Genomic DNA, 27,001 nt, shown 5'->3' with positions numbered 1-27,001 from the left:
TTAGATCCTTGTTAAATTGAAAATCTATTTAGGAGTTTTCTTTAGCTCACGAGTCAGTTGGAGAATGTTTTTTAATTCTCTTTTGTATGTTAAGTCATCAATAAAGAATTGTTGAGTTGATGAGATGTCTTCTTGGATGGAAGTTGGGTCAATAAAGTGAACCATGGGTCCAAATCCCTCATGAGATAAGTGTTTAAATAGTAGTTTTTCATTATTCAAGTAAAGAAAAGAAATTCATTTGTAACAAAATTATCAATAAGGTAACGGGTTAGACTTCGAGATTATTAGAATTTCATCAAATAGTAACCAAATCAACTCCGATCCAATATGTATCCAATCCATTGAAAACCTTGCAATCACAGGATTTTTTCTTTTTTCTTTTTTCGTTTTGACATCTTGCTCGTCCATGAACAAGACCTCGTCTCTGACAAGTTTTCTGATACATTTGAGTAGTCTCGTTCAATAATGAGACAAATGAACTATGATTTTAAATCTCGTCCGATACATTTGACTTATCTATCCGTCTCGTTGGTATAAGATACCGAGACGTATTGGACAAGTTGTCTCAGTCTCTGATGAGATTTAAAACCATGTGCAAGAGAGTACGTGAAAATACCTCGTGATGAGATTTTTCGAGATGCATGCATCTAAAGTTAAGTAGGAGTTTTAACCCTTGTAACTAGTCAATTTTGGTACTATAACTAATTAACCACTAAAATGATATGTAGAAAGGTAGTTAGATAACACAGGACAACCTTCATGGCAAGATAATAAAAAGACAGCATTCAAACCCATTTCAGAAGATAGACGAGATACTTAAAACTTGCTTGTTAGACATCCATCTGCATGATTAGTTTATATATAATCGAATTCGATTTGTTTGCTCCAAATGCTATCACATCCCTACATTCATCAACGGGTCTAAGAACGAACATCAAAGAAAGCCAAGAAGAGACCACCACACACGTCGTAATCCATCCCTCTGATACACACTTTTAAGATGATCGCATTAACCACCTTCATATCACATGGGCCATAGCTGGTCAGTAACAACGAAGCAGCCCAAGTCCCATCAACATTGGCATCTAATGGTCCCCCGTATCCACTCATTAAGGTGATGTTCGGTTAAGACTTCAGCACAAGCTGCATCTGTATCCTGCAATTTTCTTTCAGAATTTCATTAGAACTGTATTACAAGTGGTCCCAAGGACCACACAGGTTCTGTGATCATTTCAATTCAAAATTTGAAAATCAAGCCTAAGAGTTTATAAATTAAAAAAAAAAAAAAAACCAAGTTTCTAAGAGATAGTAAAGGACTCCTTGGGCTAAAAGCTTCCTTCGATTGCAAATATTGTATATAATTTCATAATTGCAAATATTGATGGGATATATAGAAATTCAATTTGCAACATTAGTTGCAATTTCACTTTCAATGCATGACGTGAAGACGATGTGTTTTATTGCTGGAACCTTTTCTCAGAGATTCTAGTGAGACTACAATTATTTGATAATTGAGAGTTTCTGGACAAAGACAAATAGATTATCTTGGAGATGTTAACTACATAGCAAATTAAACAGGTTCACAGATATAATAAGGAATGACACTAGTACACCTATCGAAAACACATCTTCAAACATTGTCCCAAGAATCTGGTGTTCACAGAGTAGATGAATACAGATAAGCTAGTAATGAGAAACCATCAGTAGATAAAATGAGATAAAAAGTAAAATATGGAAATAATAAAAAGTAAACCAATTGTCTTTTTTAAGGCATATTTACCTGTTTGGGTATGTATGTACACTAGACCACATTCAAAATGAACACACTGTACCTACAACCAGGTCTTGGACACTGGCAATGGGATCCATTTTTCTTAGGAATCACCACAAATATCCTCCTATCCCAACCGTTTGTTTGATGAAAAACCTCCAACGTCGTTTGAGGTTATATTTTCCGATAAAAAATAGGTGTACCGGATTAATATAATATAACTAAAAAGAAAGATAACATCTGCAAACTAATAAGAGCAGATAAAGTGGAAGCCAGATTTACAATTTTTGTTTTTTTCTGAGGAGCTATGTATATGCAAGACTGAAATCATCCAAAAGAGTGTCTAAAACAACATAGATCAGTGGATGTGGATGTCTGCATTAAGAGGTATAAGAGAACACTTCAAAATAAAAGATACCCAATATTAGGTAGTGGAATCTAAAAGAACACAAATCAAGCCTTCAAAAGACACCGATAACTACAAGCAAATAGAAACTAGACAAAAACTACGATGGTGTGGGATGAAAGGAATGACAGCACTAAACATAAGTCATGTGAGGGTCAGAAGATTAGACTTACAAAAATGTAGGAGGGAGAAAAACTATAGACTGTGATCAAGTGATCAAATTAAATGCATTAAAAGTGAATTATGTATAGGGAGCATATATAACTATAAGGAAATAATGCTAGAGAGGATAAAAATTACAAAAAATAACAAAGCTCCAGCCAAGAGTGGATGGTAAAAGGTTTTAGGCCTAGACAACATTCTAAAGGACCATTGGAAGTTCGTGAGAGAAATTGTTAAGTTAGACTGCTAGTTGATGAAGCTGTATATAGGGAGCATATAGTTAAGGAAATACTAATATAGAGGTCATGGGGCATTGAAGCTTCTGTAGGATTAAAGATTACAAAGGAGAGCAGAGCTCCAGCCAACATTAGATATATAAAAAAAAAGGTTTTAGGTCTAGATGGTATTCTAACAAACGTTTGGAAGTTCATGAGGGAAATTGGATTGTGTCAGGACTGCTAGTTGATGAAGCTGTTCAACAAGATGTTGGAGATTACAAAAAATCAAAATGAATGGAGGAAAAATATTGTGCTATCTATTCATGATAACAAGGGAGATGTATGGAATTTCACTAAATATCGTGAGATAAATTAGTGAAATTATGGACGGAGTAATGGTAAAAAGCAAGTTAAGATAAGAAACCATGATATCAGATAACCAAGTTGGCAGACGTCAACCATTACGGCTCTCTCCTTAGGCAAATAATAAAAAAGTTTTGAGTAAATAGGAACAACTCTACATAAAGCCTTCATTGACGTAGAAAAGAATAATATGGAATCTCTAAAGGGTTAATTTTGTGGTTATTAGGAAAAAGGTGCCTCGAACAGGTACGGTGACATTATCAAGGACATGTATGCTAGCATGAAACTAGTGTGAGAACGGTTGGAGGTGAGACAAGGGAGTTTCAATCATACAAGTTTGCACAAAGGATTAGCCAATAGTCTATATAATTTTTGCATTCGTAATGGATGGATTTACTACTCGCTCATATTTAAGGAGAGGTGCTTTGGTGTATGTAAATTTTGCATATGATGCAGTATTAGTTGGTGAAACTGAGGAATGAGTACATGAAAGGGTATATTAAAAAACTAAGGGTTTAAAAATAAGTAGGCTAAAGACAGTTTATGAGCTGCAACTTTAGTAAGGACACACCTAAGAATAATCTGCAAATTAAGATTAATGGGCAGGAAATACCCTAAAGTGATCATTCCATTATTTAGGTTCAATTATCCATAAAAATAGAGAAATTGGTGACCCAATAGAATTAGTATCCAATGGCTAAAATGGGGACACACGTCTAGAATATTATATGACATGCGTACGGATCAAACTAAATGGAAAATTTCAATAAAACAGCAATGACCCCATTCGGTTGGGAATTGCCAGCAGTTTTCGTGCTTCCAAGAAAATATGTTATATGGAGCATTTGGACAAATTTATGTTAAATTCCACAACTGAGCCTATAACCCCAAATGATTCAAGAGCAATTTCGGGACAAGGCATTAATTGTTGAAGAAATAGATATAAATTGCTGAAGAAAAAGACTCACATTTGTATTTACGTATAACAAGCATCCCATTTTTTTTCCTGAAGAAAAAGGTGTCAATTTCTGGAAAAATGGATTCATGCATCCACACATGCACACATATAGGGGTGAAATGCACTTATACAAGTTGGTTTATACTGTTTTTAACATAGGTTTGTGTGTGGGGGGGTTCATATGGAAAAGGAGTTGGGTGGCCGATTTATGGTTTATTTGATCCTCTCACTGTGGAGACCATCATCAGTGAAAAAAAGCCCATTCTGATACTTCTATCAACGGTGGATTACAAGTTGAAACATTTTGGACCATCCATGTCATTGTTAAATTTGAGTTCATTTTAAACAGTTTTGGAAGTTTCAGAATTGCCTGGTCTTCTCAACAAAAATCAGCTCTTGAATCATCTTAATGAGGGCTCCACATAACTCTATAAACAAATGCGTGTAAGAATAGAATTCTACATGAGAACAAGCTACTACATGCTAGATCTGTTTATACACAATAATCCCATGGAAGACACAAGATAGAACTCAACAGTGAACACTCTTATCATGATCATCCAAGCATTTGCCCGACTATATGGGGGTCAACAACACAATTCTCTTACAGGAACCACAATATAAACAAATGTAGTATCTAGTGAGCTATTGATCAGAATGAAATTTTGTTGGGTTATGTCTTCTATTCTTGTATATGGAGAGTTGTCGTGGATTCAACCCGGATCTTTTGATGATCCGTTTAACGACCCACATGACCCGTTTAACCTCTTTGTAACCCTAAGTATATAAAGGGTAAGAGATGAAACCCTAAAGGGTGTGAGAGATATACGAGAGGCAGAGAGAAATTGTAACCATATTCTTCTTTGGTTAATATAGTGAAATCGCTGTTTTCGCCCGTGGACGTAAGTCAATGCTTTGACCGAACCACGTATATCTTGTGTCTTGTGAGATTCTTGTGTTTTTGTTGATTTATACTTTGGATCTTAGGGTTCTTTTTAACAAATTTCAATACAACAATCTCACAGGTGATATAAATTTACCATCTGTTCTTCTCCAACTTTTTTATGAAAGAGGATTGTCACTACAAAATGCAAGCTTTGTAGTGAACATGCATACAATTCCCGTGACTGATGAGTAGATGTTGACAGATAGAACAATACGACCCTAACCACCTTCTGCAAGGACTTTCACTGATTTAAAATAAGGTGATCAATATAATCATTTAAGATTCATGGGAGAACTTGTGATGAGAAATTGTCAGACTAAACAATGGAAAATGAATAAGTTTGAACGAAAATGCAATTGCGGTTTTATTTAGCAGACTTACGTATTCTGGGATATTAATTGGAACAGAAAATAGAAAGTAGTCTCTTTAATAGGATTTCATTAAATAGGAGATGAAAGTAAAATACAGGATAGAGTGGGTGGGCCTAGGAGATAAAGTTGACCTAGCCAGCACATACAAAAGGAAGAAAACAAACATATAACTGAATCCCTCTCTGCATAAGGTCCCACCCAATCACAAGCCCCTAAAATACTCTTTGAACAAGGATGACCACTTGAACATTACAGCTTTGATGGAGATAACAATAGCCTCAACATCTTCATACTTTCCTCAAAGTCTATGTGATTCATTTCCTTCCAAATTCCCTGACAAATCACGAAAGGAATCATCCTCCACTGCATCAGACATCTCTGAGAGAACCCAAAAGTGTACCAACTACAGCATATCTCAAACAAATCTAGGCAGCGACCAACCGATGCCAGACTAGGAGAAGAAAGAAGTCCAAACAGCATGGGAAAGAGGATAACCAAGGAGTAAGCGATTCACGATTTACCACTTGTTTTGCCCATGGAACAGAAATATTAAGTTTATTTTTTTGATTTCAAGTGATCAATGGTAAGAAGTTTGTCCAAAAGTTTTAGCACATGAATTAGTAATTCTCTCCGAACATGATTACGGAAAGGGTTCCCATCTTCTTAAAAGGTCCCTTATCATCATTACCTTCTAATTATTCGATGGAGGGTTCCAACTACCTTTGTTTCAATCCTGAAAGTTTTGGATTGTTCTCAACGGAATGTCTGAAACTCTCCATTATTTGTGTCATTCGATTTCTTAATTACTGTAACTCTTCATCATGTTAAGATACACCACTTGATCCAGCTCCTTAGTTTCCTTTCTTAATTTGGAGTACCCTCAGCGTCACAACAAAGTTCAGAAGACAAACATGCTCTTGTACCATGAACTTGGGGTAGGATTCCCCAGAAGCAAGAACAGAAATGCACCCCAAGTAGTGTTCTCGAAAGTTTATATGGTAGTTCCGCCTTCTAAAAAGTTGGCTAACACATTACAACAAAGGCTATACTGGGGAGACAATGCAAAATTAAAATTACGAGGAGAAATGTTAGGAGTTCAAGCGCTTTAGAATAAGCAGAACCAATATCAAATATGTGGAGTGTGACTTTAGTAACGACACCCATGAAGAGGAACGTCCAATAAAAAGTAATGGTATATAAATACCCAAGAATGATCATTTTCATATCAACTAGTCTATTGTACACAAGGCATGAAGAGATTGAGGACAACCCAAAGTAGCAAAATTCTATGGTTAAAATGGAGGTGCACTTTTGGAGTACTATCTGACCGACACATACCAGTCAAATTGAAAGGAAACTTTTACAAGATGATAATAAGATCAACTATGCTTTATGGAACTAAATGTTAGGTGTTAAGAAACTTCTTATTAATAGAACGACTACAGCGGAGATGAACGAGCGAAAAGATTTAAGAAAGATAAAAAAGAAAAAAAGGAACACATTCGATAAAATGTAGAAGTAGTTTAAATAGGCAATAAACTAAGAGAAACACGATTCAAATGGTTTGGACATATTAAATGAAGGCTGATTGCATCCCTAATTAGAAGGAACATGCAAGTTGAAGATTCTAGACAAGATTAGATGACAGTAACTCTAATGGCAGCAACATAATCAACCAAGTGTGTCAAATATTTCAACATAAAATAAAAATAAATAAAAAAATAAATTGCCACATAAAATTTCGAACTTCAAACTAGCTTGATCGAATTCCAAAATCCACACACTATAATCATGATTACGAACAAAGCAAGCTTACATTAACCACTCCCACACCGTTTCGAAAAAAAACAACCAAGCACTTACAATATCATTTCAGAAAGAATAAAGAAATTGAAATCTATAACCAGACGTGAATCCTAATTTTATGGATTCGATCGCAGAGGAAACTCACTATTGATAGAGGAAACAGAATATGGCGCAGGTGAAGTAGCTTGGGTTCGATTCTGGATTCAATTACGGATTTTTTTTTTTTTTTTTTAAAAAAGAAGGAAAAGCGTTAGATTCTGGCGATAGAAGTAGCAGAGGCACAAGGGTTAGATTCTGAAGGCATCGAACCAGAACAAATAAATGGGCTTAATTTTCCAAACCACTGACACGGAATTGCGATATTAGTTGGGTTCAGTTTTGGTACCATTTTTTTTTTAATATATTAAAGTCTCCTAGCCCTACTAAAGGCACTTGGGCTCACCTCTTCTTGGCATCAAAAACATCATCCGATGCGTCAAGATTGCAAAGGACGAAATTCTATGACTTTAAAAAAGAAAAAAAAAATTATCATTCAATTTCATCTTTAAGTATGAGAGTTACGTCGAAGTTCAGTAGCCGTTCATTTTCAAAATCTTGGATCTATTTCATGAGAAATTATTTTAAATTTTTTTTTTTTTAGATATGAGTTTTTTGATGAAACTTAAAATGCTCTCCCTCTACAAAATCGTACAAAATCATAAAGATCTATCCTTATATGTCCCAAAACAAAGAATCTATGATTCTATGAAGGGAGTGTATAAAAAATGAGTTCGATTATCACGACTCTTAAACTAGAGATGTAGTACTAATCCTTACATCAAATGATACAATATAAATAATATATCAAGAAAGATGCAAATGTTAGTTGTGTGAAAAATTAAGTCCATATTTATTTAGTGTTATAATAATTCAATTTTTGTATTTCACTTGTTTTTATTCTCATTGTGGGTTGTAATTTTGATTAGTAAAACTTGAAATTAAAAGAGGAATCGAAGTAATTGTGTTCTTTCTCACCATAACATTGTTAATTGAATCACACTTTGTTAGCATATTCATGGGCATAGTAGGAGCATCGTCCCACGGTCCAAATCGAAGATGGTCTTCAATAATTGTACTATCACGTATATTGAGGATGATTTATTCAAAGAATAGACGTTAAAAACAAGATTTGTTTGACTCTAATTGGATCGAATCTACTCAATTTATGTATTTGCATAACTTATTTATGTTTAAAGATTAACTAATTTTCTTGTTAAAATTGGATTAATAGATGTTACAATTACAAAATTTCTTCCCATTTTTTTATATTAAATCATGAGCATTAGATCTTTAAAATCATATAGAATATATAAATAGCTATCAAAATCAATGCAAACTGACTATAACTCAATTATCATTTTGTAAAATTCTTTTAATCACAAAGAAAAAACAACTCTTATCTCTTGTACCATTCAATATTATTGAAAAGGTGGCTAAGTAATTGTAAATTAAATCGTGCTGAAGTAACATTAAAATTGACATCGATTCTCACATTACTGATGTGGAGGTGCCCACATAATCACATATGCTTTTCACATGTATCTCGATGAAAAACATCTATGATTTCGTACATTCATCCACATCAATAATGTGAGAATCAATGTCAATTTTAATGTTACTTCAACATTTTTCTTGTAAATTTGTAAGGGATAAAGAAATGTGATCAAATTAGAGCAAACCATCTCCATAAATAACTAAATTATAAGAAAATTATATATGATTAATCAAGATTAATTCAAGAGAATTAACAAAATCTACTATATATAATGATGAGTAAAAGAAAATATAAACAAAAAAGTAATATGAAAACTTACTATTATTATTATTTTTGGTTAGTAAAGATATCGAGACACATGTTGTCTTCAAAGTATTAATTGTGCCTAGTTGACTAGAGTCCTCAATGACATTAGGTTTGTGGTGATGCATCTCCAGGACATAAGCATGATATCCCTTTGAAGGTGATATAATCAATTATTAGAGACAGATGCAACGAATTCAATTAGGTAAAATGTCCTCAAAACTTTTATAAAAAAAAAAGAAGAAATAAAACCTTTCTTTCAATTCTTTGAATCTCTCCTCTCATCTCCTATGTTCTTCCTTAAGGAATGAAGAATCTTGTACAGAACTTCAATGAACATTTCCCATTTAAAGAAAGTGCCAACTTGGGTAATTTGGCACGGCGTGAGGAGTGTTGCGTTCCCATGACATGGTTTTAAAACCATCCTCTGTAGTATTTTTATTTTTTGTTCTATAGTATTGTGTAGTAATCTCTCAATGGTGAAGAGGACATATTGAAAAATAAAATCTAACACATCAGTCATGTGATGATCATGATTTAGATTAGATTTCTGAAGAAAAAAGAACAAGTTTAAAAAAAAAAAAATAATTAAGCCTAATCAATGGCTTCGAAAATTAATGGTCACTGAAACCCCAAAGTTTCAACGAAGGATTTTTATGTCGGTGACACGTGGGATTCTTTACAACCATCTAAATGCACCACACGTAACCACATGAAAAGATTATTATAGACGATCTGCTCCCACTAAACCCACCTTCACATTGACCATTGATCTCATTAGCCTAACTAAAGAAAATCCCATAATAAATATGAAAAATAAATAAATAGTAATAAAATTACAGAAAAATTAGCCTAAAAAAAAGTATGAATTAGAGGTGAATAGATCACAACTAATCTTTACTATTATAATCAAAGAAGGCATAGTAGAAGTGGTTGGACACCAAAATTTGGTCACAAATGCCCTGCCTTTACATTTAAAACTTAAATAGAAGGTGGCAATGTGCAAACGCAGAAGTATCAGAAGCCCTTATTGATAATTTAAAATATTAGTAAAAAAGAAAAAAATTGTAATTGTGAAAACTAACAAACTTTAAAGGGTCATTTTTTGTGTGTGGTAATTTTCACTTCTACTCCACCTTCTCTCATTAAAATAATAATGATCGCTTTTGTTAAAAATTAAGAAAATTACAATACACGATCCTTACAATCACGTTGATTAATTTTTAAAATTACAAAAAAAAAAAAAAAAGAAATCTATTAAACTATCTAGTATTTAAAAATCCTTTAATTAATATTTTAAATTGACTTGTCACTAGGACAACCCCTTGGAATTACATGTGTTTACACATACCAGCTTCTAATTACAATAAAATTAATGATACAAATTCCAATAATATTCATCTAGAGTTACTTGATATTTTATGTATGTGTGAACCTGCTAAAATTTCATTCAAAATATAATTTATTGTCCTTGTGTCCTTTAGAGTCCATGATAGCTATGGACTCTAGTTTAGGTGCCATTCTCCATATAAAGTGAGGAACGTTCCCTTTCGTGACCCCAAGCACTAAGGGGGAACAACAGGGAGAGGTCATCCCACACACGTTCTCTTGTTTCCAGCTGATTAAGAATAGATCCAACGTTTTAAATCCACTAACAGATCTATAATTTATGTTTTATATACATTGAACATTAACTTGATTTTAAGATTAAAAATTTGTTACACCCCCAATCATGCAATTAAACAGTGAAAAAATAAATTAAAAAAAAAAAAAAAACTCGATGAAGATAACATTATAAAGGACTGCTGTCATTTCTTGAAAATGAAATGGGTCCCAGCCGTTGCCATAGCATCATTGTTGTCTTTTTTTATTTATTTATTTATTTATTTTACTTTTATTTATTTATTTATAATTCTAAAGATTATTGGAAAATTTTCAATAAACTTATAAATGAATGTATAGAAATGGGTCCCAGACGTTTTCTTTCTCTATTTGGTGACTTTTTTAGGAGAAAATAACGACAAAGCTAATTACTAAGACCACCCTGTAGTTCACAAAATTAGTAAAATCCCCTTGATTATGGTTGCAGTTCCATTAGCAGAATAGCACAAACAACTTGCATTTTTCTCTTATCTTATGATAGGTGTTATAAGTAGGCAAAGACTGGTTGTCTTATTTTTGTCTTTCTAAGAGTTGATGGGTGTTATTAAGCACTATAGGACTTCTTTTAAGAACGTTTGTCTATCAATATGGATTTTGAGGGTGACTATACTTCACTACCTTATTAAGTAATTTTGTTTGAACCATGACTTGATAAATCAATTACCAAAAATTAGTTTGATTGGAGATGGATGGTAATTGGATTTCAACACGATAAATAAGTTTGTGTAATATCTAATCGATGTTGAAGTAACATTAAAATTGACATTCATCATACATTGTTGACATGGATGTGTGTACAAGATCATAGGTACTTTTCTTTGAGATACGAGTGAAAAGCATTTAGGATTCTAAACATACCAATTTGTCGAGTTGACTTAACAGCTTGTTCCTTGAATTTCGGGGTTGAGTCACCTTGGAATCTAGGTAGGCGTTTGGATAGGACTCCTTGGCTACTTCTGACTCTTGCGGGGAGTTAGAAGTCGTTTGGATGCGTTTTGATGAACAACTCCTTTGAAGAGTTACTCCGCGCAAGAGCAATAAATTACTCTTTGTGAAGAAGTCGAGAAAACCTATTTCTCAAAACTCATCTTGCGGGGAGTCAAAATCTAACGGTTCGTTTTACCAAAATACCCTTAACTTTATTAATTTTCTATGAAAATATTTCTAATTCATTTGCCCTTAAATCAAATGAAAGAAACATTTATTAATATTAAAAAAAAAAATTTAATTTTGAGTATAATGGATTTAAACACATTATATTAATATTTAATATTTAAAATATTATATTATATTATATTAATATTTATAGTTAAAATGTCAAAAACAATATAGTTTGAAGGCATATTATGACACTACAAGACAGTCTGTCAATTTTTTTTTTAAATTTTGAGTATAATGGATTTAAACATATTATATTAATATTTAATATTTAAAATATTATATTATATTATATTATATTAATATTTATTATATTATATTATATTAATATTTATAGTTAAAATGTCAAAAACAATATAGTTTGAAGGCATATTATGACATTAAAAGACAGTCTGTCAATTTTTTTTTTTTAATTTTGAGTATAATGGATTTAAACACATTATATTAATATTTAATATTTAAAATATTATATTATATTATATTAATATCTATAGTTAAAATGTCAAAAACAATATAGTTTGAAGGCATATTATGACACTAAAAGACAGTCTGTCAATTTTTTTTTTAATATTATGTCATACTATGTCAAAAACAGTCTGTCAATTTTTTTTTTAAATTTTGAATATAATGGATTTAAACATATTATATTATATTATATTAATATTTATAGTTAAAATGTCAAAAACAGTATAGTTTGAAGGCATATTATGACACTAAAAGATAAAAAACAGTAACTAGTATAATATAAGGGTATTCTGGTCTTTTTTCTAGAAGTCATGAGAAGTCAGTGTGGTTCCCAAACAGACTTCCAGCACAAAAGTACTTCTGCCAGTACTTCACAGAGTTGATTGCCAAACGGCCTTTCTACACAGAATTACTTTTCCAGCTCCTCCATAGAGTACTTCAGCTCCTGTTCTTTGGAAGAGTAGTTCTGCTCCTGGTATCCAAACAGGCCCTAGGTGACTTCACGAGTTTTAAAACTATGCTTTTAAATTTTTAATATTTACCTAGTTCAATCACACAGTGGGAAAACAAAGGTACATAATATATTCATCTAACAGTCTTACCAAGGAACCTTCCCCCCTCTCAAAATAAAAAATAAAAATTCCTATCATCAAACAAACACTAGTGTGATGACTCCAAGTTCTGCCGAAACCAAGCCTATGACACTAATGCTACGGTTATGCGCGCACCACCATGTCAGAATTGTGAGAATTGCAATAAATCATGTGTCACCCCAGCACGACTAAGCCTATAATCATTCGATCATCAAATAATGGACAATCCACCCATTAATTCTAAGGAAGTTATGGTATTTATAGGTATGAGAGAAAAACAACCCGAATCCTATCATCTAAGTACAATGCTTTCAATTGGGAATCGAGTTCCTCAAGTCTGAGACATTCCCATTGAACCCCCAACCACAAGGAGAAGATAACCAAAGATGGGGAAGAACTTTCCCCCAAAGTACTACCACACGAACTCACTAGGGATTAGCGTCACCCTGTGATGTGATTGATTTATCCAAGCATGCTTCATGATACGTTGATGTGTAGTAGCGCTATCATGACATAAGGTGGCTGACCTGCTTAAACATGCATCCTAACATGCTGATAAACAACCATGTTACCCTAGGACAAAGTGATTGGATTCGGTACGATGTCGAATTGTCGATAGGTTTTTGATCCAATATGTGTCAGCGCCTTTGAGTATGATATGTACTAATTATTTTATAATACATCCTAACATTTTAAATTTTATAGATAAAAATTCATTTAGAAATATAAATATACAATTTTGTTAATTTTTCTCTTTTATTTTGTCCAAAGTGATATCAACTCCATAGTTAGAGTGTAATTGCAAGTCCCCTGAAGTAAAAGGTAATCTACCTATATTAGATTGAAGAAGGATAGTTCTAAGTATTGTGGCCGGACAAATATTTTGGGCCCACAATTATAATAAAAATGACTGAATCCAATAGCTAAATTTCATCCATCAACTTATTTTTTAGAGAGATTTATCCGACAGATCCAACTATTGCATTTTTATTACAAAATATCCTTTGGAATTCTGACAACCACATCATAAAATTCAATTTTTTTTTACTTAACATACCTTGGAGTGGATTCTAAATATATCAATGTGTGGTATCCAAAAACATAATCCGATGCTATAAAGTTATGAAGGACAAAATTTTAAGAATTTTTAAAAAAATATATAATTTTCACCAGTTATCCATTTTCAACACCTACGATCAATCTCAAAAGGGTTGTTTTTTTAATTTTTTTCTTTTGAATCTGGATTTTTCTACGAAATCTACAAATATCTATCTTTGGATTGCTAATTTAATAATCCGTGTTGGCTAAGCAACCCTTAATAAGATTTCAAATCTTACTAATTAGTCATGATAGCGTGATTCATAAAGTAAGGGAGTTTTTATGATAAAATAGCAACAGATAGGTCTTCCCAGTAAATCTCTCTACTTTTTGTATGTTTAAGTTGATTACCAGTGGACCTACATCCATGAGTTGGTGGATTCGAATAGTTTCCACGTGGACCACTTATAGGCCACCACATAAACCCACAGCGATAGAGACAGTAGTCAAAAAAATTCTCCAACTGCTTGAAAAAGAGTAAAGGTCCATGACTAACGGTTGAATTTGCAAAGTAGAAAGCCCCAACGTGGGCGTGGCGGTAGTACTAAAATGCCTAAAATTAAAATTGGGTAATTTAGATATGCCCCTCCTGGATTTCGTCAATCTTTAAGACATCCTATGTCTTTTGAAATTCAAGATATACCCCCTCTTTATGGTCTTCTCTTAAAATCCACATGGGGAAATGGACTTGAAAGTGATTTTCCCACAAATTTTTATCTCTTTTTTCATACTTCAACATAGGGAAAATGATTTTCCTACCTCTAATATAATTCTCTCTCTCACTGACCCCCCACATTCAATACTTTCTTTTTTTTTTTTCTCGATTTTCTAGGATATGAAGATGACTTAAATGCCCTCGTCTCAACCTTTGACCTTTGTCTCAAAACCCCGTATCCTTAAGCACTTCAAGAATTTTTGAGATAAGTTTTATTTTATTTATTTGATTCTGATTTTAATATTTCACTTAAAATTACTTAATTTTTCATTTTTTTAAATTCATCTTAGAAAGAAAAAAAAAATCATGTCTTATCCTTGGGATTTGAAAGTTGAAAGAGGATAAATTGTTTAAGTTAAGCACAAGGGTTTTTTTACTATTGCAGAGGATAAGGTTATTTAGGTAATTTTATATTAGTATCCCAACATCATTACAGGAATGTCATTAGTTTACAATTAAGGGTATTTAAAATATTCACCAAAATCCCAAGGGCTATCTTTAAATTACTGAAAAAGTTATATAATTAAAATTACCCAATAAGATAAAAATGAAATAAAATAATAAATAATTAAAACTAAAAAGTTGGAGAGGAGAGGAGAGGAGAAGGAGAGAAGAGAGGAGAGAGTAGAGGCACTTTTTGAGATTTAACCCAAATAATGGAAGAAGGGGTGTTGATGCGTGGAGTTTGTCTTTGAACAGTGCAGAAGAATCTCCCCAATGCACAGAGACACACAGAGAAGCTTTGATGATCTGAGTTCTTAAAGAAGACTTATTTATTTATAGAGAGATCAGAGAGAGAGAGAGAGAGTGAGAGAGAGAGAGTCATGGGAGACGATCAATCTGAGATTTCCGAAGATGATGAGAGACCTATGGATCTCTCTCTTCTTCAACTTCAACCGTCATCATCATCATCATCATCATCATCATCATCTACCAATCATGATCTCCTCTGTAGCGATTCTTCTTCTTCGTCGCCATCCATCCCAGCAGATCAAGTACTAGAGAACGTTATCGAGAACGTACTTCTCTTCCTCACATCTCGTCACGACCGTAACTCGGTCTCACTCGTCTGCAAATCTTGGTACAGAGCCGAAGCTCTAACTCGCTCAGACCTCTTCGTTGGAAATTGCTACTCGGTGTCTCCACTTAGAGCGATCCAGAGGTTTCGAAGAATCCGATCCTTGATGTTGAAGGGTAAGCCAAGGTTCGCAGATTTCAACCTCGTTCCGCAGAATTGGGGTGCGCACTTCACTCCATGGGTTACTGCCATGGCTTCTTCGTATCCATCGTTGGAGAGGGTTTGCTTGAAGAGGATGTCGATTACTGATAAAGATTTGACTCTTCTTGCTGACTCGTTCCCTGGGTTTAAAGAACTCGTTCTTGTTTGTTGCGAGGGGTTCAGTACCAACGGCCTTGCAGAGGTCGCTAGCAAGTGCAGGTTAGGTTGTTTTTTTTTTTCTTTCAATTAGATCTGTTCATAATAGTCTAGGGTTTTTGTTTTGTGTAATTTGTTTAAGATGAATTAACTTGATTAGATATTTAAAACTTTAATTTCGTGATGGGTTTGATCCGCCTTATTTTTTTGTGATTTCTTATCTTTAATTTCATAATGGGTATGACCTCCGTTATAAATTTATGATTTTTATATTTTTATGTGGAACTGGAACGATATTTTCTGAATCTTGACTCTGAGATCTATCCATTTGACCTAAAAAAAAAAATACTATAATGTGTTGATTTGGCAGAAAACTTCGAGTTCTTGATCTGATAGAAGATGATGTTACAGTTGAAAATGAAATAGATTGGATATCCTTTTTCCCAGAGACCGGAACCTGTCTTGAATCTCTCAGTTTCGACTGCGTTGACTGCCCAGTAAATTTCCAAGTGTTGGAGCAGCTCGTAGCGCGGTCTCCTTCATTGAAGAAGCTAAGATTGAACCAACACATCTCCATTGGGCAACTCTATCGTCTCTTGATCCGAGCTCCACAACTCACACATCTTGGAACCGGGTCATTTAGTTCCATCGAACCCCTAACACATGGAGAATTATCATTGGCCTTTGCCTCGTGCAGATCCCTACTCTGTCTCTCAGGATTCAGGGACATTGTACCTGATTATCTGTCCACGATCTATCCCGTCTGTGCTCAACTGATCTCTCTTAATTTCAGCTATGCCAACATTGATGCCGAGCAACTCCAATCTGTCATTCGTCACTGCTATAAGCTTCAGAATTTATGGGTATAAGCTCTTTTCGAGTGTTAGTTTTATTTCATAAATTGTTTGCCCGATTACTTACTAGTGGTATGTCTTCAGGTTCTTGACTCAGTATGCGACGAAGGACTTCAGGCTGTGGCAGCAACTTGTAAGGACCTTCGTGAGCTACGGGTTTTCCCAGTTGATCCTCGGGAGGATGGTGAGGCATCTGTCTCAGAAGTTGGCCTCCTTGCTATTTCTGAGGGCTGTAGAAAGCTACGATCCATTCTATATTTCTGCCAACGGATGACCAATGCTGCCGTTGTGGCCATGTCAAATAACTGTCTAGAACTTGTGGTCTTCCGTCTCTGTATAATGGGACGGCACCGACCTGACCACTTAACCGGAGAACCCATGGATGAAGGCTTTGGAGCCATTGTCATGAACTGCAAGAAGCTCACCAGGCTTGCAATATCTGGTCTCCTCACTGATAAGGCCTTCAGTTACATAGGGAAGTATGGGAAGTTGGTTAGGACCCTTTCTGTTGCTTTTGCAGGGAATAGTGATGTAGGGCTTAGGTATGTGCTTGAAGGTTGCCCCAAATTGCAGAAGCTTGAGATCAGAGACAGCCCATTTGGGGATGCAGCTTTGTTCTCCGGTTTGCACCACTATTACAACATGAGGTTCCTCTGGATGTCTTCATGTAAACTTTCTCTAGGAGGTTGTGAGGAGGTTGCCAGAAGAATGCCCCACCTGGTGGTCGAAGTGATGAGGGACAGTGATGAAGAAAGGCGCGACAATGATTCTGTGGAAAAGTTATATATGTATCGTTCTCTTGAAGGGAGGAGGAGTGATGTACCACCATTTGTATCGATCCTGTAAAGCATGCTGTTATCTTTATTCTTTGCAGGAGGGTGGGTTGAGTATGGAGGGTAACCTTTAAAACCCACAATTAGGTTCCCTTATTAGACAGACTGTACCCCCACCTTATCTTTTCTCAGATTGGGCTCTATTGGAATGGCATTTGAGATGGAAGACACTGTAAAGTGCTGCATATCTTTGCTGTTGTCCTTCTGAATGGTTGGTGAAGACTGAACTGATGTAGTTAATGGGTGTTTCGGAGAGGTGAGGTTGGCTCATCTGGTGGTGTTGTATTAGTAGGCGATTATTCATGTTTCTTCCAGCATTTTCTCTTTGATCAGAGCGCAATGCAGGGTTAGGCCTCTTGAAATTGTTTATAAGATGATAGATGGGTTACATCTTGGGAGGAGAATCTGAGATTACTCTTTCCCTTATGATTCAAGCTGGTAGACTGGTTACATTGTCTTTTGTGTGCAAAAGGTGACAACTTGAAGGGATTTGAGATTCAAAAGATGTGACTTGGAATCTTTTCTTCCTTGCCATATGTAGAGTAAGTATTTGTCTCTCCTAAAGAAGTCAATTTATCTTTCTTCAAATGGTAGTTTTCCTTAATTGTTGCCAGTGATTGTTAGACAGCAGAGCAAATTGGCTAGAAATTAAGGAAGTTTTCTTTTTCTTTTGGGTTTGCTTCTAAGATCTTTTTGGTTCTAGAATGACTCTTCAATTTATCTTGTTATTAGCAATGTGAGAGTTTAATAAATTTCATCTTGAATGTGAGTAATCAATTTATGGCAAATGCTACAAATGATTTAAGGTGTATTACTTGCATATTAGAATTCACCAACTACAATTAGGTGGGTTCATCATTGAGATCTTGAAGGCTGTAAGTGATCCTGCTTAGTTGATTTATATCATTCATTCCATCACATTATTTCAGATTGTCTTTATAGATATCGGGGATGGCTCGGGATACTTTTTGTGATCTGGGTTATTCATGCAGGCAGGATTTTAGCTTTCAGAGCCAACACTGAGTCTCTTAGAAGATGTACAAATAGATGATCGAAACAATTGGATCTTTGCATTCTTCTGTCTAGACAACAAGTATAAACAGTTTAGAAATATATCTAGAAACCATATGGTGGTTGAAATCATGATCGAATCCAGTTGACTTTTGACTGGGGGGAGCTCCTAATTTGGGCTAATCATGCACTATGGACTGTGTGTTTGGTCATTAGTGATATCTGATTGCAGTTGACGAAAGTGGGCATGTTTGTCATGTGTTTTCCGCTAACCACTTGTCATTTGTGGATAGTCGAATTAAGAATCTCTTCTTGTAATTGGATCATTGGTGGATACATCACACCTGTCACTTGGGTGCTGTGTTATCCGCATCACATATGTGGCAGCACAGTCCCCATTGACGACCATAGAAACTATGGAGAAGCCGATATTCTTAATGGGTGGCTGGTTAATGGTTTCCCCACTATGGGTCCTCTTTGATCTATTTTGTGATATCCACTGTAACTTGCTTATTGGTTTTTTTTTTTTTTTTCTATTTTGAACCCTGTTCTTAGTCTATGTCAAATTTTCAATGTTCTCAAAGTTCTTTGGTTGGCGGTGGGATCGATAATTCCCCTCTTATTTCCTTCATAGGTCCTTGGAAGGATTTGTATTGAGGATCTGAATTGCTGGTGATGTGATGTGGGGTCTCCGTGTCTTGAACCTAAGGCATTCAAGTGGGTCTTACCAATTGAAAACATCATCAATGTCGGCAATCCAATGGATCAGACGCATTTCTATTTTGTGGAACAAATCATAAAATATGCTCACCATTGTTCGTAAGAATAATTCTTTTCAGTCGATACGATTCATCTGATAATGTCAATTTTATAAAGAAATGTTTTTGTTGATTGGAAACTATGGGTCCCCTCATGGCGAAAAAAGAAATGGTCCAAGGGTGGTTTATGATATTTGGCTAATTGTCAGTCCCAAGTGATGGTCATCTCGTGATGTCTGGATGGATGAGCTGGGGAGGGCACATGTATGGTATGGGAGATGGGGGGCATAAAGACCTTTAGTATATAATTTGATCTCTGTTTAAGCTTTTAACTTCAAGTATACAGATCATCCATACAAATTCGCTAGTGGTGGGTTTCACCTGTCTCTCAAGCGCTCTGCTTTTTTGTGTGTCCTCAAACGAAAAGCACACATTAATGGCTAAAATAAGCAAGAGATCAACCACTAAAGTATGCTCATTTCACATTTATTTATGCCTTTTTAGTTCAACGAATCTCATTTAGGGTCTGTCTGATTGCTGAAAAAAACCTTTTGCCATTGTTCTATGGCACTTGCAAAATCAGATTCCTATGGGCGATGATGTCACATCAAATTTTTTTTTTTTATGAGAAAATCTTTTTTCTTGGCGTGTAAATGATTTTCAAGAATTAGTTTTCAAGTAAAAATGAATTCTATTTGATCCAAAGAAACCCAAGAAAATTCCATTTTCCCAAAAATTGATTTTTTTTTCTTCATATTATCAAACAGACCCTTACAGTTGAATGTGATATTTGATAATATGGCTCATCTAGAACTTTGTCGTTTGTACCTCCTCTCATTAACCATCCAATGGACGGGACCTATTGATAATGATTGCAATGGTTGAATTTCTTCACTTAAATACAAACTATAATATATCATCAATTTGAGTGCTTAAATGATTTTTCTCATGGAAATGAACCTAATCATACATGATGTGCTCTTATGTCTAATAATCCAAAAGGCCCAATCATGCAAATCGAAAATCAATGGTTGACAATTTTTATTTGAAAAAAAACTAAGATTTTAAAGATTTTAGTATTTATCAAGATTGGATTATAAGATTCAAACATCATTTTTAAGTCATGCTTGCCTATCAATTACGTCAACAATTCAAAGTGAGGCTCTTTAGTAATTATTATGGCTCCCCTTTTACAAAATGACAAAATTTTCCAAAATCCTAATTTTGCTTTTAAATACAATTTAAGAAAGATATCTCCTTTTGTCTTTAAATCAATTTTCTTTTACTAATACGAGCCACCCACGTACTCGAATTAGACATAAACTCATTAAAATATATATATATATAATATATATATATATATATATATATATATATATATATATATATATATATATATATATATATAGGGTCACGTTCCTAAGACTCATATTGAGACTCACATTGCGACACACCGTTTTGTCTTATATGGGCAAAAATGTTTGGAATGAGCTGATTTTTTGTGAGGATGATCTCTGTGATGAGGGGATCATCCTGGCAAAAAATCATCCCATTCCAAAACTTGTAACCCCATCAAAATTGATTTACAAAAATTGGACGGTCTATAATTTTTCAACAAAAATTGGACGGTCTAGAAGTTTCATAATGAGCTGATTTTTGGCAAGGATGATCTCCTCACCATAGAGATCATCCTCACAAAAAATCAGCCCATTCCAAATATTTTTGCCCATATAAGACAAAACGGTGTGTCGCAATGTGAGTCCCAATATGAGTCTTAGGAACGCTGTTCATATATATATATATATATATATATAAGGATAACTTCAATTAGGAAAAAAAATTATATTTAATAAAGACCAATTACGACTCTCATCATAGAAACATTCAAGTTGAATGTTTTAATTTTAAAAATATGAAACGAGGATTCAAAATAACAGTGATGAAGATAGTAAAAATAAATATGAATTCACTTTCAATAAAAAAAGACTTATCTTTAAACAAAGTGAAATGTAAGAATAGATTTTATTTAATCAAATGAGATAATAAAGATACAAAAGAACATAGATAAAAATAGTGACTAGTAAATATAAACTCACTTTCAATAAGAGAAGACTTGACTTTGAAAAAAGTGAAATGTAGGAATAGGTAACATTTAATCCATCTTAAATCTTTGGGATATTGTTTTGTAATTGTTGTTGTTGCACAAAACATTCAGTCTTTATATTTTTAATTTTAGAACATTAAATATACTTTAAATTATTATTATTATTTTTTCAGTGGTGTCATCATTGATTTTTTTACTTTATTTGCATGCATAAAATATCACAAATAACTTTACTTCATCTTCTGTTGGGGTTGCTCCATATTCCTCAAGGGCCATATTTAATTTACCATTCATACATCACTTTGATCTTTTATTAAACAACATTTATTTGTGAAGGTAATTAATACCCTATTTGACTTCTTTCTACCTATTTTCAACCTCAAAGTAGGTCAAATAAAAATAAAAAAATTGGTTAAGGAGTTTGTAATGTTTTTACATCACCATCATTGATTTTTAGTCTCAAAATGGGTAATGGCCCACCCACTTTCTTCAACCACTTGCACCTATCACTCACCCCCCCCTGACCTATCCCTATTCCCTAGCTACTCCCCACCCACTCACTCACTCACTCACTCTCTCTCTCTCTCTCTCTAATACATCCCAACAAGGAGCCAAGGAGTAATGGAGTTCGTTAAAGACCTTTTCTACAGAGTCTTTATCAGCGGGGATAGCTGCATGGTACTATCAAACGGTTCTCCCTTACAGAAACTGCACCAAATATCCTTCAGATTGGACGATCTTAACCATCTAGTCTATAAAAATTCAAGAAAAATTTAAATAACCAACGACTGTGATCATCCCGAATGTGTCAATTATTGACATAAGCTAGACTATGAAAATCGGATGACTTGGGTGTTATTTTTAATGTAATTTAAAAAAAAAAAATAGAAAATAAAGATAATTGAAATACTAAGAGGATCAAATTCCATTGACTCGAGAAAAAATGACAAATGATCTGAACGTATAAGTCTGAAATATAATGCTCTGTATTATAACAATAATAATTATTATTATTATTTATGCATTGGGGGTGTCCCCATCCTTTTAGAAGTGGGACGAATCCCTTCGGATACGCCTTGCCATCACAAATAGTTGTATCGAGTAAAAGTTATAGGTGGGAAGATTCGATCTCACAATCTCAAGGAACTCACCTAAGTCATTGAAGCACTACTCCACACTCAGGTGGTCAATGGTCAGGATTAATGTATATCTCATTGATATTAATTTAAGTTGGATTTCGCAAAAAGTGTGTTTTTCATGAAGACTCCAGATTAGGGTTGGCAATGGGTCAAATAATATTCACTTACCCAACTCCTCATACTCAAATTATTCAAGTATGTGTACAAATTTTTTATCCGATTAAAAATTCGGAAAAATATATTCACAATTATTTTTATCCAAATATTTTTAGAGTCGGATATGGATATGCGTCCTATCCAACCCGAATATCTGTTTATCTGAGTCTAATATGACAACTTCATAATAAATATATGTATAACAAAAAATTATGGGTTTTTTCCATCATTTTTCACAAAATGAGGCATGTATATCTTGTTGTGTAATTGTATTATATTCTGTTGCACTACGTAGAGTTGTGGGGGTACAGAGGGCAACGCTCTCGTTGGGGGTCCCGCTACCCAAATTTTTTAAGGAGTACAAAAAGGAAAATCGTATAATATTTTCTTAAGGATTTTCTATTTTTTGGAGGTTATCTTTTGAAAAGTTTTTACATGTTTTGATAACTCTCGGTATTATAAAATAGAGATCTCTATGACTGTAAAACTTATGAGAAAATAGTGATTGTTCTTGTTCTATTTCATAGATGTAGGCACGTTGTCGAACCACATAAATCTTTGTGTTTTGTGAAATTATGTTGTCTTTGCTATTTCAATTTTTTTACTGTCTAACTTGGATATTCGTTTGAAATTTGGGTACAAATAAGATACGAATGTCATTTGAAAAAGTGGATAAATAGTTAGAAATGTATATCCTTAGCATAAGTGGGTAAAAAATTAGGTATGGATAATCGAATATAGAGTTGGATAAAGATATGAAAGTAATTTTGTTCGACACACACCCGACTCATTGCCGCCCTACTCAGGATCCAATATGATGTACCATATACCTATAGAATAGAAACAAAGTCTATGTGGCATGCTTTAGTTGGAGTTTAAGTCACCTCAGGCACCTAACTAAGTCGTTCACGCAACCCAACATGTTTATTCTCCAACCAAAGTGTATCACGTATACATCATATTGGATTGTGCTTCTTTCTTGATCGGGGAGCGGATCCTCTGTGGAATTTTTTCCTGCAATTCCCTATTGTACTGTATCAATGGTGGATATATCATGTTGAAAAATACAAAATCTAAGACAAAAATCATGTATTGATTATGACTAAGATAAGATTTGGAAGAAAAAAACACATCTTTTTCAACCTAAACAAGTGGATGTCAAATGAATGATCATTATAACTCTGAAATTCAAAATGAGTAGATTTTGATCTTTATACCTTGTGGTGCTCTCTCAACTGTCTAATTTTACTACAAGGAACTACGGGAAAAAAGTACCACAGAGGATCCACTCCCTCTTGAATGACTTTTCTTGAGGTAAGGGAACTTGAATCATACTAAAATATTTAAGATAAATACTTTCCTTACTAACTCAATAAAATTTCAAATCTTACTAAAGGTTTTATACCATAACTTTCTAGATTTCATGAAAAAACTCAAATACAATATATATATACGTCAAGATCCGTAAACAACATTATAGACAACATGTTTCGTCTTATATGGGCAAAAAGGTTCAGAATGGATTGATTTTTTGTGAGGATAATCTCTATGGTGAGGGGGATCATCTTTGCAAAAAATCAGCCCATTATGAAATTGCTAGCCTCAATTTACAAGTTAAAGAATTGTGGATTGTTCATTTTAACCATTAGTTTATAACCACTTTTCATAGGGTTAGAAGTTTTAGAATCAACTGATTTTTTTTGTAACGATGATCTACTCATGATAGAGATCATCCTCATAAAAAATCAGCTCAATCCGAAACTACTTTACCATATAGGAAAAAACGTTGTCTACAGATCTTGACCCATATATATATATATATATGGGGTCCCATTCAGTAGCCAATGCCTTTATACTATATAGGTTAGAAGTTTCTGAATTGACTGATTTTTCGTAAGATGATCTCTACTGTGAGAAGATTGCCCTCACAAAAAATCAGTCAAATCTGAAACTTCTAACCCCATCAAGAGTGGTTTAGAATAGTGGGTTGTCAATTTTTTACCGATAATTTGTAAATCACTTTTGATGGGGTTAGAAGTTCTAGATTGGACTTTTTTTTGTGATGATGATCTTTTCACCATAGAGATCATCCTCACAAAAAATCAACCCAATCTGAAGCTGCTAAGTCATATTGGACAAATTTTTGCTCCCAACACCTTTGTCTTTGTGACTTAAAAGTTTTGGATGTGATTGATTTTTGTGAGGGTGACTTTTTGAAAATGAACGGCTACTAAACTCCTATCGAACTCTAAAATTTAAAATTAAAATTTAACAGAAAAAAATAATTTTTCTAAGTTTTTTTTTTTTAATCATAGAATTGTGTCATCGGATCATGTTTTTGAATGCCACAAGGTGAGCTCCACGACTCTTAATAAGATTTGAAATCTTATCAAGTTAGTAAGGCTAGCTTTACACAATATTTAATACATATTCATCTGACTTGTACAAACAACTCGCGAGTCATTGAGTTGATTTTTAAAAGCAGCTACTGGTAATGAAAGGGGGTGGTGGTAAGGGGGAATCTTGAATCATTTTTCCTTTAGAACTCGGTACCCCAACCTCTGGTTGTGGCTTTTAGGGTGATAGTGTACAACAACAGTACTACGAATTCAAATGCTCCTCCAACTCCAATCTTTGAAAACTTGGGGAATCCACTCATTGAGAAGAAACCCCTTTCAAACTTAAAAAGGAGAGAGAGCGAGAGGTGACACACACTCAGCCTCATCCAAATAGCCTTTGAGGAAAGTAGAGATAGGTTAGGTAGGTAGTGTCAGCTATAAACGGTCAAAAGTTTTTTGAAATGCAATTTCAGAAGTTTTTGAGTGGGACCCAAGTCTGGTCAGGATCAACCTCACCACCTCTTTTACCCAACCATCCCTTCCATCATCAAATAAATAAAATAAAATATCAAGAAAGCATCCATAGCAGAAACCTCCAAAATTTGATGCAGTGGTGGGTGCTGGTTACATATCATTTATCAGGAGTGGGTGGGCCCACATCCTTCCACCATGCTGATGAGTCATGAGAACCATTCGACTCGATTGATTCAATCTTTCTTGAGTTCAATCCTCCACCAAAAGGAAGTAACGGTTGTAATCCATGCTGCCTTTGCACTAATATTATATCGTATATATCAAGTTTTTTACCTTCAACAGACTCTTAAAAACATATATATATATATATATATATATATATGGGTCACGTTCCTAAGACTCATATTGAGACTCACATTGCGACACACCGTTTTGTCTTATATGGGCAAAAATGTTTGGAATGAACTGATTTTTTGTGAGGATGATCTCTGTGATGAGGGGATCATCCTGGCAAAAAATCATCCCATGCCAAAACTTCTAACCCCATCAAAATTGATTTACAAAAATTGGACGGTCTATAATTTTTCAACAAAAATTGGACGGTCTAGAAGTTTCATAATGAGCTGATTTTTGGCAAGGATGATCTCCTCACCATAGAGATCATCCTCACAAAAAATCAGCCCATTCCAAATATTTTTGCCCATATAAGACAAAACGGTGTGTCGCAATGTGAGTCCCAATATGAGTCTTAGGAACGCTGTTCTATATGGGTCACGTTCCTAAGACGGTCTGTGATGAGGGGATCATCCTGGCAAAAAATCATCCCATGCCAAAACTTCTAACCCCATCAAAATTGATTTACAAAAATTGGACGGTCTATAATTTTTCAACAAAAATTGGACGGTCTAGAAGTTTCATAATGAGCTGATTTTTGGCAAGGATGATCTCCTCACCATAGAGATCATCCTCACAAAAAATCAGCCCATTCCAAATATTTTTGCCCATATAAGACAAAACGGTGTGTCGCAATGTGAGTCCCAATATGAGTCTTAGGAACGCTGTTCTATATATATATATATCTATATATATATATATATATATTATATATATATATATATATATATATATATAGAACAGCGTTCCTAAGACTCATATTGGGACTCACATTGCGACACACCGTTTTGTCTTATATGGGCAAAAATGTTTGGAATGAACTGATTTTTTGTGAGGATGATCTCTGTGATGAGGGGATCATCCTGGCAAAAAATCATCCCATGCCAAAACTTCTAACCCCATCAAAATTGATTTACAAAAATTGGACGGTCTATAATTTTTCAACAAAAATTGGACGGTCTAGAAGTTTCATAATGAGCTGATTTTTGGCAAGGATGATCTCCTCACCATAGAGATCATCCTCACAAAAAATCAG

The 27,001-nt window shown here is 34.1% G+C and overlaps 1 protein-coding gene and 1 long non-coding RNA gene across 2 annotated transcripts; one reads left to right on the top strand and one right to left on the bottom strand.

Annotated features, from left to right (window-relative positions):
- Window positions 1–768: 768 nt before the first annotated feature.
- LOC147409117 (uncharacterized) lies at window positions 769–7,494 on the bottom strand. Its single transcript, XR_015172638.1, has 2 exons — window positions 7,147–7,494; window positions 769–1,156 (listed from the first exon to the last, which is right to left on the bottom strand). It is a non-coding gene; the product is annotated as an uncharacterized LOC147409117 (long non-coding RNA).
- A 7,615-nt stretch (window positions 7,495–15,109) lies between these two features.
- Window positions 15,110–18,364, top strand: AFB5 (auxin F-box protein 5). The gene is made up of 3 exons (XM_086425593.1): window positions 15,110–15,967; window positions 16,275–16,767; window positions 16,843–18,364. Exons 1-3 carry the CDS (start codon window positions 15,354–15,356, stop codon window positions 17,602–17,604), a joined length of 1,869 nt encoding a protein of 622 aa, XP_086281719.1. The 5' UTR covers window positions 15,110–15,353; the 3' UTR covers window positions 17,605–18,364.
- The last annotated feature ends 8,637 nt before the right edge of the window (window positions 18,365–27,001 follow it).

The sequence above is a fragment of the Akebia trifoliata genome, chromosome 2 (assembly GCF_017979445.1).
Source record: "Akebia trifoliata isolate Shusen 1 chromosome 2, ASM1797944v1, whole genome shotgun sequence".
In the NCBI taxonomy this organism is placed as follows: Eukaryota; Viridiplantae; Streptophyta; class Magnoliopsida; order Ranunculales; family Lardizabalaceae; genus Akebia; species Akebia trifoliata.
This window is presented reverse-complemented; position numbering and strand designations above follow the sequence as displayed.